The 19,729-nt window shown below is 41.2% G+C and overlaps 1 protein-coding gene across 1 annotated transcript in view; it reads right to left on the bottom strand.

The window, feature by feature from the left end:
• Positions 1 to 19,729, bottom strand: part of zswim5 (zinc finger, SWIM-type containing 5) — a 46,248-nt gene that overhangs the window by 13,854 nt on the left and 12,665 nt on the right. The window contains exons 2-3 of the mRNA XM_079877027.1: positions 2,704 to 3,060; positions 101 to 249 (exon numbers count right to left, since the gene is read on the bottom strand). Of these exons, the coding sequence (XP_079733153.1) occupies positions 101 to 249; positions 2,704 to 3,060 (506 nt within the window). The remainder of the gene's footprint in view (positions 1 to 100; positions 250 to 2,703; positions 3,061 to 19,729) is intronic.

Here is a 19,729-nt window from a genome sequence, read left to right as displayed (position 1 = left end):
CATAATTCACCATAATAGCACCTTTTGCACTGAGCATTTCTCTCTCTCTCTCTCTCTCTCTCTCTCTCTCTCATACACACACACATACAGCGCGTCTCACCTTGGCAAACATGGAGTTGAGCTGCTTGCCTGAGCCATAGTATCCTCCCTGAGAGAGGAACTGCTTGACCTGTTCCCTCACTTGCTCCTCATCCAGGTGCCAGCAGTTCTCGTCATCAATACTGGCCCCTGCTGTAGGATCTGGGGCCCCTGGGAGAGAAATACATCCAGTAAACTTTGGATATTTTCAGCAATAACATAGGCCTATCTCATTTATTGGTAGATAAGCAGAGTGGAAGCTTGGGTTACAAGCTTATGCAATTCAACAGTAGACAGAAAAATTTTCTTTGCACGCATTAACACATCGAAAAACAGCACTTCCTGAGCCTGTTTACTCTAAACCAAAACTGAAATCGATAATATCACTTTCTTTTGGCGGAATATCCATGTTTCTTTTTTTACCATTACAACATTACAAACTGATAATAACACTGAGGTGAGGTCAAATCATAGCTATCTAGGTTTGATTCTTAAAAGATTTCTTCCCATTGCCACTGTGAAAAAAGAAAAAGAAAAGAAAAATGCATTAGAGGCAATCACTTTATCTGAGGAAGGTCTTACTGTATTTCCAATATGTCGATGCACTTTAGGTTTACGACACACCACACCCACCGTCCATTCCAGAACAAAACATTTCAGCACATTCAGCCCTATCGAATTCCACTTAAAGACACCATGAAGCTGCTTCATATACAGACTGCACAGAGTGTTGATCTGCCTATTGGCCCCCTTGGGATGCCCATGTCGGTATTAAACACATGTAAATGCTATATATGGAAGTGGAACGGTTGATTCTACATCATTTGCACATTTCCATGTCCTTGGCATGCTTTATATGATAAGATGATCCATCTTGATTTAGAGATTAGCTCTTAAAAGGCTTGGGTGGACTTAGGGGAGCAATAATAACTTACATACAGTAGATTACCATCAGTGTGTGACATAAGCATTGGTGTTATATACTATGAGAGTATCTAAATGTACAGGATATCTATTGAGCCAGCTGTACTGCATGTAAAGTGCTTTGAAATAAGAGAGCTTGTTTTAATGCTTCAGATTGTGGTAGACTGTAACCATGTTCAGCATAATAGTAAATTATTAGTGTACTTAATGACTTTATAAGGGCTGCAATGGGCTAGTGAGGTGCAAACTGATATAAACAGAAGGTCCTCTGTGTCCTTGTATAAGCAGGACTCCAGCGTAGGTGTCCTTTTGCACTTTTGATCCAACATCTTGGCAGGTTAACACATTCTGCACATTCCGGATTCAACGCGTAGCTGCTGATTAAACATTGATAAGGGGCTTCTGCCTGACCCCTTGATTCCTACTCAAAACAAGAGGGCAGGAGGATGGACTTCCTGGTTTCAGAGGTTTCTTGGACAAACGACCACGAAGAGATGGAATTTATTTTTGCAGAGTGTGTTGAGTAAAGATTTTAAAAGGGTATAAGAAGGGCTGGGCAATATGGCTAAATCAGTTGATCTCAATAATTTTCACAATAAAATGTCAAATCTTTATTTCTTTCCAGTTTAAAGGCAGATTTTTGCTCCCGAGTGAAAGTTGTGGAAACCAGGCAGTTAATTATGGTTTTAAATTACTCTTTATTGTCATAACATGACAAAAACTTGCCAAACAGGTCCAAGTAAAAGTAAAATCTTTTCCCCTAACAAAAGAAATATCTTAATAGAAAATTGTATTTCTTTGATTTTCTTCACTTTGATAACTCGTATCTTCGGCACATTTTGCAGTGCAGGCTGCAATATTAATAATATTGTGCGTTTTTGTCTCTTAGAAATGCACATTTGACAGTAGCAGTAGCTTTCATTTGGGATATTTGAGTCGCATGCATATAGCACCTCACTACCAAGGCAAAATGTAACTATATGGCTTCTATGGTAGCCTAAATAATTTTTTTTTAATTATAATTACAAATTATATAGCTTAATAACAAAAAATACTGCAATTATATTCCACCACTCCTCTAATACATGCCTACATTAATAATATAATAAAATGCAATATGCAGTTTAGGGGCGGACTGGCCATCTAAAGCACTGGGATGTTTCCCGGTGGGCCCTGTACAATGTGGGTCGGCCAGTTAGTGAATACAGTAAATCCATGGTAAATGATGGTGATTTGTAGATTGAAACGCTTTCAAATTGGATTGTTCATGGCACAATGTTTCTTATATTTGTCAGTGCTGTTGAGAATGTCAGCGTGGTTTCATCTGGTTAAAACTAGCTTAAATCACATTCGTGTTCTTTGCTGAATTCAAGTGCTTCCCACTGGATCTCACAGCACTGTTTTGTGGTCACGCGATCAGCAAGTAAGCGCCTCTGCTCTAGTAAGCTTGCGCTGCCTAGTGGATAAATGGTCCGTGTGGCGCAGTTTAAAATAGTAGAGCAGTTTCATTTCCGATTTTGGCCCATAAACATTATATTAAACATTTATAGAACCATTTTATAACTGTATCGAGGAAAATTATATCACAACAATTATTGTTATCGTTTTATCGCCCAGCCCTAAGTGTAAGCCTGTATTTTTTCTTTAAATTCTATGGAACATTTGGCTGCGGAAAAGGATTTTTGGTCATGTGCTGCTCACCATGTACTTGGTTGATCTCAGAGTTGGAGGACAGGATTTCATCTGCCAGTTTTTGGGCGGTGGGCAGCACTTCCGTGTGGTGGGCCGTGATAAGGTACTGCACCAGCTTTTGCAGCTGGTCTCTGTTCATCTGGAAGAGTGTCTCTGAGATGGGCAGCCGTAGTTTGACTTGCTCGGGTTTGCGGATGCGGTATAAAGACAGTGCCACCACGTGCGCACAATAGAAAATGTCACGGTTGCCGCAGCCGCATGTCACCGATGTGATCTTACAGCGGTCGAAGCTGATGGCCACCCTGTGTGTCGTCTCTGGCTCGGATTGCGTGGCTGGCTCTGTGACTGTGCCACTGAGGTGAAAACCTGGATAGAAACAGGAAGAGAAAAAAAAGTTAACAATGACATTTGAAGCAAATCGAAAAGCAGTGACTTTGTCTTTCATTAGTTCTAAACAAAATTATCAAGCTAACTGTATGAACGTAAATGGATCTGGAGGCTATAAGTCAAGATTGGTAACCAGCAATGCCTAAAGGCAAATTAGGCTGCTACCAAATACGCATCTGATTGTTTGACTGTACTAGAAACTAGTTTGGTAACTAGTGGTTACCAAACCACAAGATATGTGAGATGTTTTCCAATTGGGGAGTGCAACCTATCTACAAAACCGAGAGGATCATGCTACAGTAACCCTAAGGAAAATTGCTGCAAAAATGTCCAACATTAAATCCAAAACATTTTACTCAATCACCAGAATACCTGAAGATACTGGTCGGTCGAAAACATGTTTGGAGACATCAGAAGATTACAGTAAATATCAAACATGGAAAGATGTTGCTTTATTTCCAGTTTCTGCAACATCCTAACAACCCAACAAAGCTTCACTGAAGACCTAAAACATAAATGTAGAAAGACTGTATGCATGTCTTCGTGGCCAATAGGAGGGCTTGTTCTTCACTTTGACTGCTAAATTATAAATGATGAAAGCCAAGGGAAGGGGGTTGGGGGACTAGAATTACTGTATCACTCTAAACCTTTGCAAGGATCTGTTCATCATAATCCATAGGAACTAGCCTACATGAATTCACAGAGATCCTTTGAATCTCAAATCATTATGTAAGCTTACAAGTGACAGAATCAGGATCCCATGTATCCTTGCAGAGACAACAGCTGAAATGATTCAAGGAACGGGCTGTCGAAAGAAACAGGCAGAGCAAGTCTTATTCGTTACCACCCCATATGCCCAGAAATGTGTCCAGCTGACAAATAAAGTCTCCGTGACCAGAACAAACTGTACCAGAGCTAGAAGGTGTCTCTACATGTGCCCACATATACAAACATATACAGTGAGACAGACAAACACACACATCACAATTAATTCTAGGGTTCGGCTGGTGTGACAGGGGTGCCTAATAAGCATGAGCAAAGCCGGCTGTTCCCTTGCCAAATCCCACAAAAGGCTTTTTCAGATGAGTTCTTCTGAGAAGTTGGCCCCCTCCTCAGCCCCGAGATTTTGGAGAAAAGAAATCCGACGTCCAATTTACTGCCAAACCCTTTCAGGCACAGCCAACACAACAGAGCCATCTGATTAAGGGGAGTTTATGGTGATGTCTGTTTTCATTTTGATAAAAGACAGAAAAGGAGAGGGAGTGCCCCTATGTGTTGCAAATTACTTTTGGCACAATGCAAGTTCAAAGTAAATTTGGTTAGAGAAACAAAGATCCACTGGTGAGTGTAAGATAGGAGTGCATTTATAGGGTTCATTTTTCTTTTAAGAACTACAGCAAGACTGATCAAACTGTGCGTTTTTGCCATGCAGCAACTGACACTTCTTTATAGCGTGAGCGCAGCACTACGGTACCTACTGTGAGTGTACTATAAGACAGATATTGTTTATAAAACGTAAAATATGAAGGGGTTTTACATGTTTGTTTTGTTTTTTGGGGGGGAGGGGGGGGGGGTAAAAAAAAAAATCAAATGTGTTAGGCTCAATACACGTTTGCAAGGCAAACAATGGATCATCTTGCCTACCACAAAGTATGCAAAGACTGAATTGTTTTACATTTAAAAAATTCCCCGGGCAATCAGGGCGCCTTCATGCGAGCCTTTGCATTATCAGATCATGCATTATCTTGGACTACAAAAATCTACAGTTGAGACTAAACAGCTTTAGTCACATGAAGGACACATCCCACCCACTATCAAAAGCAGCTGAGTGACCCTCCTTACAATGATGTTTAGGGGTAATGGTGGCTTATTAAGTACATTTCCTAACACATTGCAATGTAAAACTAAAGTTTAGGGGTTTGTTCAAGATTAATAATAATAATAATAATAATAATAATAATAATAATAATAATAATCATAATAATAATAATCAAGAGATAGCCTTTGTAAACACGACTTTTACAAACTGTGCTAAATCACAGACAGTGTATTTCTGAGCAATGCATGTAAGGATTGGCTGTGACGGGCATCTATGCATAGATCTATGGCACCATATATGGCACCATATATGGCACCATCGGTGGGGTTATGGAGGAGCAGATGAGCCTATAGGCTCATGTGACAGGGGTTGCATTGGAGTGAGCACGCATCTGCTACTGATGGACATGAAGAGCCCTCCTTGTCTTTTTATTCTCGCTCTCATATCACTGGCTCTCCCCCCACCCTCTCCACCAGGCCTTTTGTTGCTCAGCACTGAATGCTGCTCCACCAACCCCTCCACAACTGCTCTTTTCTGGCTAACCTCCATCATGGCGCGAGCATAGATCCCTCTCCCCCACCCCCATCTTTAGAGGCTTTTCGATCATTTGCTACCTGAGAGGATGGGGATGGACAGAGAAAGAAAGATGAACTCTGCTGGGAAATGGAGAGGGTGGATGTCACAAGCAGATGGAGTGTTGGTATCAGTCAAAATGAGCCATGCAATGTCATCTAGAAGAAATAATGACACTGCTGAACATTGCTAATATCGGTCATTCAGACCACACAAAGAACCTCGAGTGTGTCTGTTGTGTCCGCACAAGGCACTACAGATGATTTCATCATTTTTCAGAGGTCTGCTAAACTGTACATAAGGTTTAAGGTCTAGTTACATCAAGAAAGATAACTATTAACAATAACTATATTAGCGGCCGTCCACACCAACGCACAATAAGGTTCTGGTTATTATAAGTGTGTGCAGCAGTTATATCATCTGCTGCTTTAAATGCTCAAACTCTTTAAAGTCGAGTGGATTCTGTTTGGCTGTCAATGTTTTTAGCATTCATCAGCTGGAAAAAGTCATTCTGAAAGCGATTTCAACGTTAACACTCCACTGTCGTTAAAGCTGTGGTGTGAACTTCACCAATCTGAAAAACCAAATCAAAAACATTATAGTTACTGTTAATATATTTATTAGGCTGTATCTAACCATTGTCTTTATAATCAACTAATCGATAACACAACCATAACACAATTGACAACGTGTTATTGAATAAACGAGGCGTGAGCTCATCCATCAGATATTTTAAAATACTTAAAATGCTATAGCCTATGCTTTGTAACCGAGAGCAGAGAGTACATTTGAGCTGCACACCTCGCAGCTCTCACCCACTGCAGCTCATGATGCAGTTCACGATATGTGGTCATGATTATACAGTTCAGTGTGGCTCTCACATTATATGACATGGCAGACAACTAGTTGTCCACTGTGGTTCCGTTCATTCAGCGTGGGCTTGTCGAGAATGTGGTTGTGAAGAATGCTTGAGAATGCTTGTAAAAAACAAACGTTGTATGAACAACTGTATTAAGTGGCGCTGCCATTCCAGCCATTAGCATCTGCTCTAGAGATTTGTTTTGTGTGAAGCATGACAGGGAATTAGGGATGAACATAAACTGTGATGAGTCTATGTATTTTTGTAATCGACTACATCGATGCATCGTTCCAGGCCTATTATTTATCCTTGGGGCCAGATTTACTTAACAGGCCAAATTAGTGCGAGCACAATTCTAAAGAGGAAAGTTCTGCGCATAATCTGATGAACACAGAGGCAGCCAGATCATTTCCATAATGACCAACGCAATCTACCAAGAGCAGCCCAAGTGTCTGGTTTAAGACATGCTTTTTTTTTGCACGTTAAATAACTGCGCAAACACCAATAAATTAACCAATGCAAACCTTAGTAAATCACCTTGCATGATTCATTTAAATACTCTACTCCCAATAATTTTGCATCTGAAATGGAAACTCCAACAAATTTATATGCAATAAGGTCAGCCACAAAAATAACCCAATCCACGCCTTTTCAGCTGTAATTTTTTCACTGCGTGTATTTAGTAAATCTTGACAGTAGTTTTTTTAACGCAAAAAGAGGGTTTGCACTGATGCAAGCAGTTAGTAAATCTGACCCTTGGGGTAAAAAGAACTTTAGGCCAGGAAAGATAGAAAATGCATTCAGTCTATGTTTTTAAGCCATATCAGGACCAAAGGCCCTTTTAAATAGCAAAAACAGAATTGCATAAGACACAGTAAGAAACAATAACCAAACACTTACTAAATACTAACGTGTACTTTAAACTGGCAGCAAAGGAAACCGAGTGACATAAGCACATGCCAAAGTAGAAGAAACTAGAACATCAAACCAAACTCCAACGGCAGCAAAGTGCTAAAAACAGATGTGCTTCCTTTCCTCACACATGAGATGCAAACAAAACTCAACAAAAGTAACTTCAAATGGATGTTACACATTGAGATACTAAAACATGGAGTTTGGGTGAATTACAGGAGTATCACATCACAGGGGAAGGAATGTGGGCTTTCGTGTCACCGTCCCAAATGACATGATGAGACTGTTTCTCTCAGGAAACGTACGCCTCTTGGGCCGACTCTAATCTTGGTGCCAAGCTTCACGCTAACATTGCGACACAACAGAATCATCCGGCCACGTTACGATTCACTGTGTATGTGTAACAGTCATAATTAATCCGCTGCCGATGCCCGCTAATGCACGCTCATCCAGCCTGGGCTTTCTGAGTCATTTTAGCCACTGAGCTCTGAGCCACTGGCCATCTGTTGGGGAGGGATGCATATAGGGGGAGCTCACGCCGCTGTGATGGTCACTGATCAGGGAACAGGAGAGGAGTCACCCTCTTTCATTCATTTACTCGCAGCCTCACTCTATCCACGCCATCTGCCACCCCCTCAGACACGCCCACTCGAGAAACCTTTCAGCCAATCGTGACAGCATCCCCACACACTCTTAAACCATTAACCTCTAATCAGCCATGGAGGCCAAACGGGGTCCTCTACGGCAGGCACTGGGCCAACGCCGCATGCACAAGAGCCTCCACCCCTCCTGCCCTTCCCCTCCCCTCCTTTCCATCTTCCATCTGTCCCAGCAGCAATATGGTTAACACCGCATCAGCATCCCAGCTCCCCCCACTCATATATCTCGACACAACAGACATGCATATGCACAGGCACACACATTTAGATTGTGCACAGGGGTTCCTATGTGCTCTGATAAAGGCTTGATTGATTCATTTGTGATGTCCCTCAAACAGCAGCCCCCCTGAGTCATTTGTCATGATCACACATAATTGATTTCTGATCCACCGAATTGTGAACCTCAAGAAAGAGCTGCACGGAGGCTCAATCAGCATTCCTTTCAGTGGGCTAGCGGCAAGCAGCAGGTTTGACGCCCATGGAAATCGCAGATAAGACGCGGAGGGGAGTATGCGGTCACCATTAGCCTGAGCCTTGCGCATTGTGCGTGAAGTGAAGGGGGAAATTAAAGCCGGGCTAATCATACAGGGCCGGATAGTTCAAAACCAACAATTTAGCATCTGATGCAAACTAACCCTGGCTGAAGAGCCTTTATTCTCAGATAATTCACCCAGTGAAGGCTGAAAACAAGCCGGAGAGGAGGATGAATTTGAAGGCATACAGGGCGAAAAGGAGGAGATGAATCGCACTTTTGGACAGGCCGTAAGTGCAACCAGATGTCCTGCTTGAGATAAAAGCAGATGCACTTGAAGTGAAACCGTGCGGTGTGGAAATAGAGGCGGGGATATCCTTTCATTGTTATTTCTGTTCAAGGTTTTCTTCTATTGCATCTAAAAAGCTAGCTGAATATGCATATGTTTCCATTCGCCTGCTCAATAGGGAAAGCATGCTTCTCCAAAGCAGTGTGCGGTACACAGTGCGTACTAGATTGTAATTCTTGAGCTGTTCTTGTCTTTGTGCAGATGATAAAGAAACCAAACATGCCTTGTAAACACGTGACACAAAAGAACAAATCTCAAAAACACATGTTCCATTTTCATTTGCCAGAAGGATTGAAAAAAAATTATCAAACAATGCTTGTCTCATGCAAAATAAGCCATATTATTAAACTACAGTCAGTATCAAGCCATCCAGACACTGTGCCTGAATAGAAATCTGAGTTTTTGTATTGTTTTGTGAGCAGTCTGCATGCATAAGACAATCTGACAGCTAGGAAAGGTCACCGGCCTGCACATTCCCTGATCACTGATGGATTGTTTGTGAACAGCCAACCACCATCAGCCCTTGCGCATCAGCATATGCCCTCTAAGATTTTTTTCTGCCACTTTCACCATTTCCCTATTTCCCTAAATGCGACTTGGTTGTGTTTAATATGCGAACATGTACAAACCATCTGCTGGCCTGCAATTGACAAGCAGCAGTCTGCAGGACACAATGGCTCCTTTGAGCTCTGCTCACACTAGAAGCATAGCCTGCACTGATAGATAATGCTTTAAGAAGCTTATATTTCATGACTCATCCATTCACAAAAAAAAAAAAAAAAAAAAAAAAAATCCCCAATCAATATGAGAAAAGGAAAGAGAACCGATTGACTGCTTTGCGCATAACTCGTGCGGGCCTCACAGCGTCAAGTCTCTTTTCTGTTCTCCCACAACATTCCATCTTTAACCGTTTCCTATGAGGAGGTATGACTTCAGTTTGCCCTGCAGCTGTAAAACCAGTATCAGATAAAAAGATGGAAAAAAAACTTCTGAGGACCAATAAGCTCACATCTGTTGTGTGCTTTGTGTTTTCATCTACAAGGTAAGAAAATGTCAATATGTACTCTGGGCTTGTCCCAGCAGTAAGACAGCGCCTGCATTTCCTTCCTTCCCTGCTGCCTTCTAAACTAAACTATTCTTTCTTCCCTCCCTCTCTCTCTCTCTCTTTCTCTAATCAGGGATGCACCGAAATTTCAGAGACAGTGTGACTGAAAAAAGTGAACAAACTTTTAACATGCAATAACAGGAAAAAAAGAAGAAAAAAAACTCTCGGTTTAGCGTATTAATAAAGAACGTTTTCTCATCTTGCACAGACACAGTGGGGCCATGTAGTGCAACATCTCATTCTAATATATGAGATGATTGCCTCATTTGAGAAGACTATTACTAAATAACCTGTAAAATTTCCTGATAAAATTGTGTATGCCTATTATTAAGAAATACAGTGAGTGTATTAGATAAAAACTAATTTTCTTCTCCCTGAATGAAGAACAATTGTAATCACTTCAAACTTTCAATATAAAACTAACCTTTTTTTTTTTTTTTTATAATTTTGTTAAAGTAAGCATTTATGGTTTAAGTTTTCAGCCCCAACTTTTGGTTTCAGCCGAGAATTTTATTTCAATTCATTGCTAATAAAGATGCCTTAATTGTGCTAAAAAGCTGAACCATATTATCTGTGTTTTCCATTAAATAGTGCTAAAACAAAATATCCAATCAACCCCTCCTTACGTTTGCCTGCAGAAAATGCTCATCAAACCAAGCTAAGCATATGGACAAGGACAAAAAAACAAGAGAGGGGGAGTGCAAACACAAAGGAATCGTTCCCAACAAGCCCTTCCAGCTTAGCTTTTGCATGCATTACGGTGATGAGACCCTGAAGGTGTGCACAGCTAAGGAATCAGCTGAGGCAGCAATGGCGGCATCTCTAATTACAAAAGCTCCTCCTCCAACTATCACCCCTCCTCAAACTCCCCATTGTCTGCGGCCTCCCTCTCTCCGTCTCTCTCAGGAGTGCCTTTTGAGCTGGCATGCACCCGTTAGGCCTGCGCTGTGTTCCCCTCAGCACTCTTAATCTGGCCCTGACCTGCTTTATTCCCCCTGCACCGGCTGCCCACTGGGCCTCAGATTCACAAGCCCCCTTTGTTGTTGACGGGTCTGTCTAGGCCTCAGGCTGGGGCCTGGCCTGCCATTGTTGCCCACAAAAAGCCAGCAGCGGTTAGCAGGCGTCAGCTTGGAAGCAGGGTCCTGTGCGACCACTGCTGCTAGGAGATCAGTGGCCCAGACGGACAGGAGAGGAGGAGGACAGGAGAGAACAGATAGGAGATAGAGGAATGTAGAGTAGGAACACAAGCACAAATTCAAGCTGCCAGTACAAACTCAAGCACCCAAGAGGCCTGAAGTGCTTGGTCTTCTCTCAAAGCGAGACAATGTCCTATTGTAAGTGCAGAATGGTTGTCCCTCGTGTATTGTGATGATATTTTTCCCAGTTTGGGGACAAATTATCAACATTAGGTAAAAAGAATGAATTCTCAGATGAGAAAAAAGTATTATTATCAATAATAATATTAATAAACTAAAACAACAACATAATACATTTAAATCTTAATGTTTAATAGACATTTAAATAAAGTTTCATTAAATTATTTTATTAAGGACTGCAAGACAAGGACTGCTGATTGAAGCACTGTTTAAATGGACTGCCTCCTTAAATCCCTCTTATTTAGGAGAAAATATCAGCTCAAATAAGTAAAACAGCTTATTTCAGACTGGGCTGTTTAAAGGATTTCATTGACATTCACATGTGCTCGCATACAGAATAATAGGAAATGCTCTGTAAACAATACAACACAATGCACTTTAGCTGGGCTCTACGTTCAAATAAAAGGCCTATTGCCAGATACTCATTCATTAAAACAGACCTGAAGCTCTCAAAAGAGCAGCTCACCAATGACACCCTCTCTACAGCAAGCCAGGAGGGGCACAAATGGTCAGAATAAGGTTAAATACATGGTATATTATCAATGTAGACAAACAAATATATAGATGGTAAATCTTAAGATCAGTTTTTCTTACAATAAAGCACCTCAATACCTTTGTATTTTCTCTAAAGCTTTAACAATATAAAAAAAGTGTGCTTCATTCAGGCTTTATGAGACTAGTGGACACTGACACAACTGATTTAAAAAATAGCCTTTGACTACTTTTAGTCAGAACATTTGACTAGCTTTTCGACTGTTAGGATCCGTCCTACAATGGCAGCTTGATTACCAAGTATGGCTCCTTTTCTTGAGTGTCAAAAAAGGAAAAGGCCATCTGAAAGGCACTTAAACACAAATTATGTAGATTTAAGCACTGCTTTTAGTAACCAAGGACAGCTGAATGAATATTCATAAATTGCCCTATGTCCCTGTTGAAGAGGGCGACCAAAGGAAGGTCTCTGTGAGAAAGCTGGCAAAAAAGGTGCTTGTAGTCTCTTAAGAAGTTTGCTTAACTCTGCAGACGTGCCCTGCTGTTCAAAAACACAGCGGCAAATGTCAGAAAGCATGGTCTGAAAAATTCAAAGCACGTATAGAGACATTCAGCCACGTTGAACAGGAATAAAACTATCATGCTGCAGTATCTACACAGACAGGCAACAATTACAGCTTGCACAATACAGTGTATCTCACCTCGCTCTTTTGCCAAGGTCGTCGCCATCGCATACTGACTCAGACCAGTGACAAAACATTGTGCGACTGGGCCTGAATGCAGAGTGCAGTAAAACAAAGGGCCTTGCTTTTGCCAGCTGGACCCTTCGAAACTTGGCACCACAGAGCTTGGCTTTGCCCCAACAAGCAAGCTGGAAAAACCCACCTTACCAGGTAGAGGCAGAGCCTCTGAAAGCCCTGAACATCCATTAACTCCAGAGTAGAGAAACACAAGTGTGGTTTAAGAGGACCAAAATAACCCTCTACCTCTCATTCAAACTGTGAATGTGAAGGATAAACAGGATAGAGACAACTGGCACCTTTCTCTTGCTTGCTCCAGCAGTACTCTGGTGGAAAGTGAAGGGTGTTTCTTCACCGCCTGAGATTAGAGGACCCAGCAGGGCCTGGCAGGCCTTTAGACGAACTGTGGGCACTCTAGCAACAACAAACAAAACATACACTCCTAAACCAGAGCAATCTGGCCCCTTTCCTTGACCACAATGAGGGAGGATAAAATTCTGTACACCCCACTCAAAATGCCAGTCTTTGGAGTTTCCGGTTACAATGCTCGTACTCGTGCTAGCAGAGAGTTTTGTATGCTTGTGTACGATTTAAAATAGCTTTGTACATTAGTATAGATGTCAGCCCTGAGACGTTCTAGCATTTGTAATGGACACCCAGTTTTGAAAGGCTCTTTTATTCCATGAGGTAAGATGAGGAGATGCTGCCCTACCAGAATATCTGTTCAGACGGGTCTCTGATTGAAAGCTTTAAGAAATGGAAGCCCGGAAGCACATCCCACCGCCAGATTAAATGTCCATCTTTTCTCAGAATAACTGCTTTGCGGATGTATGTGCAAAGAAAAATCAACAATATGAGAACATAAAAGAGAAGCAGAATGAGGAGATGATAGTTTTATCAACCTCTTCAGAGTGACAAGCTGGAAAGGAAGCAGTCAATCCAGCAATGTGGCTCTTAAAAACAGGGGTCCCGAGCCAGCAGGAGGAATCTGCTAAGGCCCGGTGAAATCAGGCAGGGGGTGAGGGGTGGCAGGACACCCCATCTAGGGCCACGCGCCAAACATAATGCCCACACACACAACTGGCACAGCACTGGGTGGCAACAGGAGGGTTTCAGTGTGCGTGAGGCAGAGGAGGGGTATCCAGTGGAATGTGTAACATGAATTCCACGGGCACGCTGCCTCCTTTGCCGCAGCCACAAAGAGCGGAGTGTGTGGACTTCACAGAGACGAAGGGACAGCGAGAGGGGGGAGGGAGGAAGACATCAATGGAGAAAACTGGGCACAGAGCCAAACTCCAGTATTACAATAGAGGATGGAGTAAAGAAAAGAAGAAAAAAAAAAAGAGCGAGAGTAGGGAGCTGAGGGAGGAGATGTAGGAACCAGGCCTGAAGTCTCTTCCAGGGGTGACGGCAATTCTATTATCAGACAGTGGATAGAGGTCCATTGAGACTCTCTAGAGAAAGAGCCACAGTGCCTGGATCAAATAATATCTACAGGAGCCTAAGGAACATTAACAGAAGTAGCGGCAGAAATTTGCTTACGCATTGTGATGTACAATGAATTATCAAAACAGAAAATAAATGTAGGGTGGGGACTTAGAGCTATCCAATCAACAACCGATGGCTAGAACCAAGCAGATCTGATTGCAAGCTTGAAGTTGAGGTAAGAAAGGGGCAGGTTTAAGTGAACTAAATATTCAGCATGTCACTAGAGATTTCATTTCGCCGTAATATTGAGTTATGACATTTTGATTACATTTAAAAAAAAAAAAAACAACAAAAAAAAACATGCATGGATGAATTATGCATAATAATTTATCAGTTATTGGCCATAAGTTATAAACTGCATTTCGTATCTATAGGTCATCGCTAATACAACCATATAGGCTATATACTTCATCTCTGATAGGAGCATATTTTCTCTGATTAGGCAGTGAAGGAATCCACACACTCTTCACCCACACACCTGGACTTCATATGGAAACATCAGCAGATTTTTTGACTAGGCCTATGTCTGGAAAATTCAAGAACATGACACCAGTGTCAACAATCGATATTCCTCAACAAACCAGTACAACAAGCGATGCTACAGCTTTCCCTCTCCCAAGTGCTGATCCAGATGTACAAAAATAAGCCCATCCAAGCACTTCCCATCGTAGCTGCAGAATAAGACAAAAATAGAGTATTACTGATGATCCTGCCAAGCTGGCTGCAGCAGACACTGGTGCAGTCTGTCTCCCAAAACTGGGAGCAGGTGCCGGAGAGCAAGCACAAGGTTCCTCTCGGTCCCCTCATCATCAGGGTTTCACTGACCTTAGATGTAAGTAGACTGCACGGCCTCACAACCTGATAAAACAAGGCAGCCCTAGATTTTCCCAACTGCCTCAGTCCTGATAGAGACTAGACCGGCGTGCTCAGGAAATCCAGGTGCGAGTGGTCTACAAAATTTGCATAGCTACAGCCTGAAACACTAAAAACAATATAAAAAAAGCAAAAAGCCTTGTATTGATGCAAATAAAACTCCGCACTCCTCCACAACATGCTCCACTCCACACCATTTTGTTTGACATGTACTAGCAAAGTTCCATCTGTGCTGTAGCTAGGATGTTCAACACAGCTCATTACTCTTGATCTTGCTTGTATTATGTGGACAGCACATGAGTTATGACCATGACACCAGTTGGACTCTGTACCTAAGGGTCACAGGCATGAATCTTCGTTGCTCTGCTTTTTCGTGTCCTTGAGACTAGGCTTCAATGTTTAAAACAGGAAGCCTATAGATTTTTATTGTAAGTGCTTGCTTCAGTTAATCAGCTACATTTACAAATTTAAGCAAACACAGCTCTTCTTGACTATTCCTTAACTTAGATTCTTTCAGCAATGTTCCTCATAAATTCTGTTAGGGCTAATCCTGTTATTCATGCCCTAACAATAAAGGGAATGCATGACAAGCCGGTTTTGTCCTTTGAAGGAAACTTAAAGTAATAAGGAGACAGTATGGGGCGGGCCTAGCAGGCAATGAAACCATCACTGTAGCATGGTCTGTTGTGGTTTGTATTAGCAGTATGTGTGAGGGTCCTCTTTTGAGCATTTCTTTCTTTAAAGTTGCCCCGGGGAAAGAGGATGGTTTTAATCAGCGCATGAAGGCAGATCCATCAGATATGCTAATCAGAGATCTTACCTGAACAAATACCCTCAAGAGCAGTCTCATCCATCTTAATTGGGGAAGGGCTTGTTAATAATGCAAGGAAGGAGGCTTGGAAAAGAAATATTAATGGAAGGATGAGAGAAAGGGGGGCTTTTCTGTCTAATCAGCACAGACAGAGCAAAATCCAAATAATATTTCACAGCGAAGAGATGAGACAAATATTTTGAGCATCTGAGCAAGGTTTCATGGATACTGGTACTAACTGTGCTTACACACTGGAACAGCCAGGTATGATGGAGCACTTGATAGATAGGAACACATGAGATAGGATTGCACTAGAGTTACACAATATCAACATTTCAATAGGTAACAGTAAATTTCACAGTTCTCAATACCATTTTTTTGGTATCTATAGCAAAAAAAATTATATAATATTACACGTGTGGATTATTAATAAGAAAATCAATTAAATCTGCCTTAAAATATTTGTAAGTAAACCTTCCTTGTGAAAAGCAACAAAAAATTATTTAATTTAATACAGAGAGTGAACAAGAGCACTTCCTCAATCAACTGAAGTCAAAGATAAGCAAATCTATAAATTATAAATGGCCAAAATTAAAGTTGTATCTTATTTTGTCAAAATAGAAACAAAAAACTACATTTAATCATTTTAAATGCGAATTTAAAAGTGAATTAAGGCATCAAAACATAATATAATGTACAATCTGAAAAATGGCTATCCATTTTAAGAAAATAAAAAAAATAGAGAGAATGAACATGCAAAATTAAATACTGACATAAAAGTCCAATATGGTATTAATGTATTGTGCATCCCTAGAATGCAAAATAGCCTAAATATTTTGAGGAAATAGAAAGAGTAGTGTTAGTTGAAATCAATCGGAAATGCATATTCTCTGATTCAGTGCAACCCTAGTGTGTAGGTGCCCTTGTGCTAAAGATTATAAAGACTTGCTTGGAACAGCCTGAGAAGTGCTCTTCAGTTCCTGCATTGAAATAAAGAATGACATCTATATGCAGGTGCACACATGGGTCTGCATCACATTCATCTGGACAGCACATTGTGATACATTATTCCATGACTGAAGCAAACTGCACACTTTGAAGTTCAACCAAAAGACAGTATGTTGCACTAAGGGGCTTCTAAGTTTACAACTGGGGGAATTGAGAGGCAGCCGTCCATTGTGGTGATCTATCGACATCAAAGCCAGGGTGTGTTTATGACACATGCACACACTATTCGAATTGGGCTGAACTCTGAGAGACTGTGGTACCCGAGGGAGAGGAGGGAAACCCCTTCAACTCCAGCCATGCTGAAACACGGTGAAATAAAGCAAGAACTACACAAAAGGAATAAGGAATAGAATGAGGGATCACTATTTCGACTCAAGCTGGTTTTGATTTGACAGTTTTCAAGGCCTGCAGCATCCTGGGTAAATGATGTAACCTTAAAGGTATTTTAGTACTTAACAAAGGGGGCTACAAGCGAAGATAAATCACCCTTTTATGCCAGCAATACAAGATCTGCATCGGTAGACTTTTTATTGATTAAAAGTGCCTAGAGGTGGAGGGTGGGATTGAACAATTGAAGGGTCCCGTTGACATGGTCCAATGGCTGTTCACCCTTAGGGAGTTCCCAGCACTGGGCTTTTGTAATCAAGTGTAGCACTAACCTCCTCGGTTTACCAAGAACGGCAGAATTAGCTTTGCCATCTAAAAGGACAATGCAAGCTAGTACCATTGCACCATTTGCAATGACAGGTTAGATTGCAAATGGTGACTACAAACATGCCAGGTGCGAAATGGGGTCTCTATACAGCGTTCACAGCGGAACATAATCTTAACCCTTAAACTGGGTACATGGAACAAAAAGAGGCCAGATTGTTTGAAACTATGACACAGGTGAAGATGATGTGGGCTCAAGCCACAAAGATGCCACAAAGGAAATAGTTGTCGGTACATGAACAAGCATTATGAGCTTGACTTCCTGTGCAGGCAGCATATTGAAACCAGGTTCCTTAATGCAATAGAAGTAAACACCAAACCTTAAAATGCTATGAATCACTGTATTGTCTAGGCTAAAACACAAGGTTTTTGAATCTGATTGTGCCTAAGATTTTCAGGATCTTGGCTACTATGACTCAACCAAAACTGTGTAAATAGCCTCTAATAACTGATGCTTTTCATCACAACAAGAGTTCAAGTTTCCAATCTCTGACAAAATAAACAAGTCTGAGGTGTTATAAGTGGACTCAATGTTGTGCACAGCAGAATAGTAATGCTGAACCATGTACTCCAGGCCTCCTGCTCATTTCAGCGTCTGCACTAGGGTATTGTCATCCTCAGAAAGAGATGAGCATGGTGGAGTGGTGACTGAGGGGCGTCTCCTTGTTGAAACTGGAATGGTAATGAGAGACCGAGAGTCCAATCAAACTGAATTATCCCAGACAGGCCTCTTCAATCACTGGTTGATTTACCCCACTGACGTGGGGTACTGCCGTTTTCTCTCTTCCCCCACTTATTTTCCTCCCTTCACCCACCCAAATAAAGATAGCTGTCATGAATATTCCTTTAAATTCCCTCTTTAAATGAAACCCCAGCCCCAAGAGGACACCTGTTTTCATCCATGAGCGCAGTGAGTGGTGATGAGACCGAGGCCACAGCCATTGCCTTTCATTAGCTGGTCTTTGTGCTTTCCCGTCACGGCTACAATGATCCACCATTTACTGCTGATGAAAACAAATTGTGCACCGGGTGCTTCAATACAGGCCCAGATTGGCTAGCTCAAAATTCAGCAAGACAAATCCATTACTCTGTAATATCTTTAGAATGGTAATAGTTTTATAAAGAAGGTAATGCTGCACCACTGGTTCAATGTCAATATCTTAAGTCAACACGAGGGAAGGTGAGAGCAAACAAATGATTCGCAAATAAAGAGCCACTAGTATTAGCCTCATTATATCATTTAGAGTTTATGCTTCAGAATAGTGTTTATAATAAAAGTGGTGCACAATAATACACTTATTTAAAATCCAGGGTGAATATGAATAGCAATTCTAATAGTAGTTTGGGGTGCAATGTATCGTAATGGATCTGTGATCTGTACAGACTAGGCCCCACGGTTCGAAATGCATGTGATTCGCAGATTAATTGTAAGGTTTAACCATTATAGACTGAAAGTTCGCATGTGTTTTTAAGTCCCGTCAATTTAATAATTTAAGCCAGTTTAAACCATTCAAGTGTAGGGCTGCACAATTAATCGAAATTAAACCGAAATCGCGATTGGGCTTAGTGCGATTATTTCAATTTTGAATTGAATAAATATATGCACAGCGTGTTCGTGAAGAGCGGCTCAGTGATCAGTAGTAAATGCTGCTCCATCTCCGAAAGCACTGCGAGTTTGAGTCACTTAACGTGCAATCGTGCATTTGAAAAAGACATGCTTCAGAAATCTTCCCAAACTTGTAATGCAAAGCGTATCTGTTGTCCGACAAAACACATTTAATAACATGTTTTTACTCATTTCATATCGTCAGCTGAGTGTTTGAAATTTCCTTTTGTGAGATGATGTGGCTTCTCTGTCATTGTATAGTATTCTACAGTAATAAAGGCCATGTCGATTAGCATTGCATTATAAATAGACTATTATGAAAAACCAGAGAAGACTTGAACTCAAATACACCATATATTGAGGCAGTGGTGTGTTTATTGTTTTGTTTAATCAGTAAAAGTGTTTATATCTTTTTATTCAGCTACATTCAGATGTATTAGCTAAATTAGGAATTTCCTGGAACATCATTATATTACTTCTCTGAGGCATATTTGGAGTTTCTGCACGAGGGCGCCCTCTGGCTTTCAGTATGAATGAACAGACGTGCGTTTAGCACTCAGTAATGCTCACTCAATCCTATTTTGGGAAAAAATTGAAAAATAATACTTCTCTCTAAAGAAATTTATATGAGAATCAATATATTTTTCTCCAATGTACAGTTTTTTTTCCCCCACAGAGGATGCATAAGAGGCTCATATTTCATATTAAAGACATGGACAAAAAAAATAAATGATTGGTCACAGAAGGAGAAGGAGAAGGAGAAGGAGAAGGAGAAGGAGAAGGAGAAGGAGAAGGAGA

Source organism: Squalius cephalus (genome assembly GCF_949319135.1).
Source record: "Squalius cephalus genome assembly, chromosome: 7".
Taxonomy (NCBI): Eukaryota; Metazoa; Chordata; class Actinopteri; order Cypriniformes; family Leuciscidae; genus Squalius; species Squalius cephalus.
The sequence above is the reverse complement of the archived record's forward strand: the minus strand, read 5'-3'. Positions and strand labels throughout refer to the sequence as shown.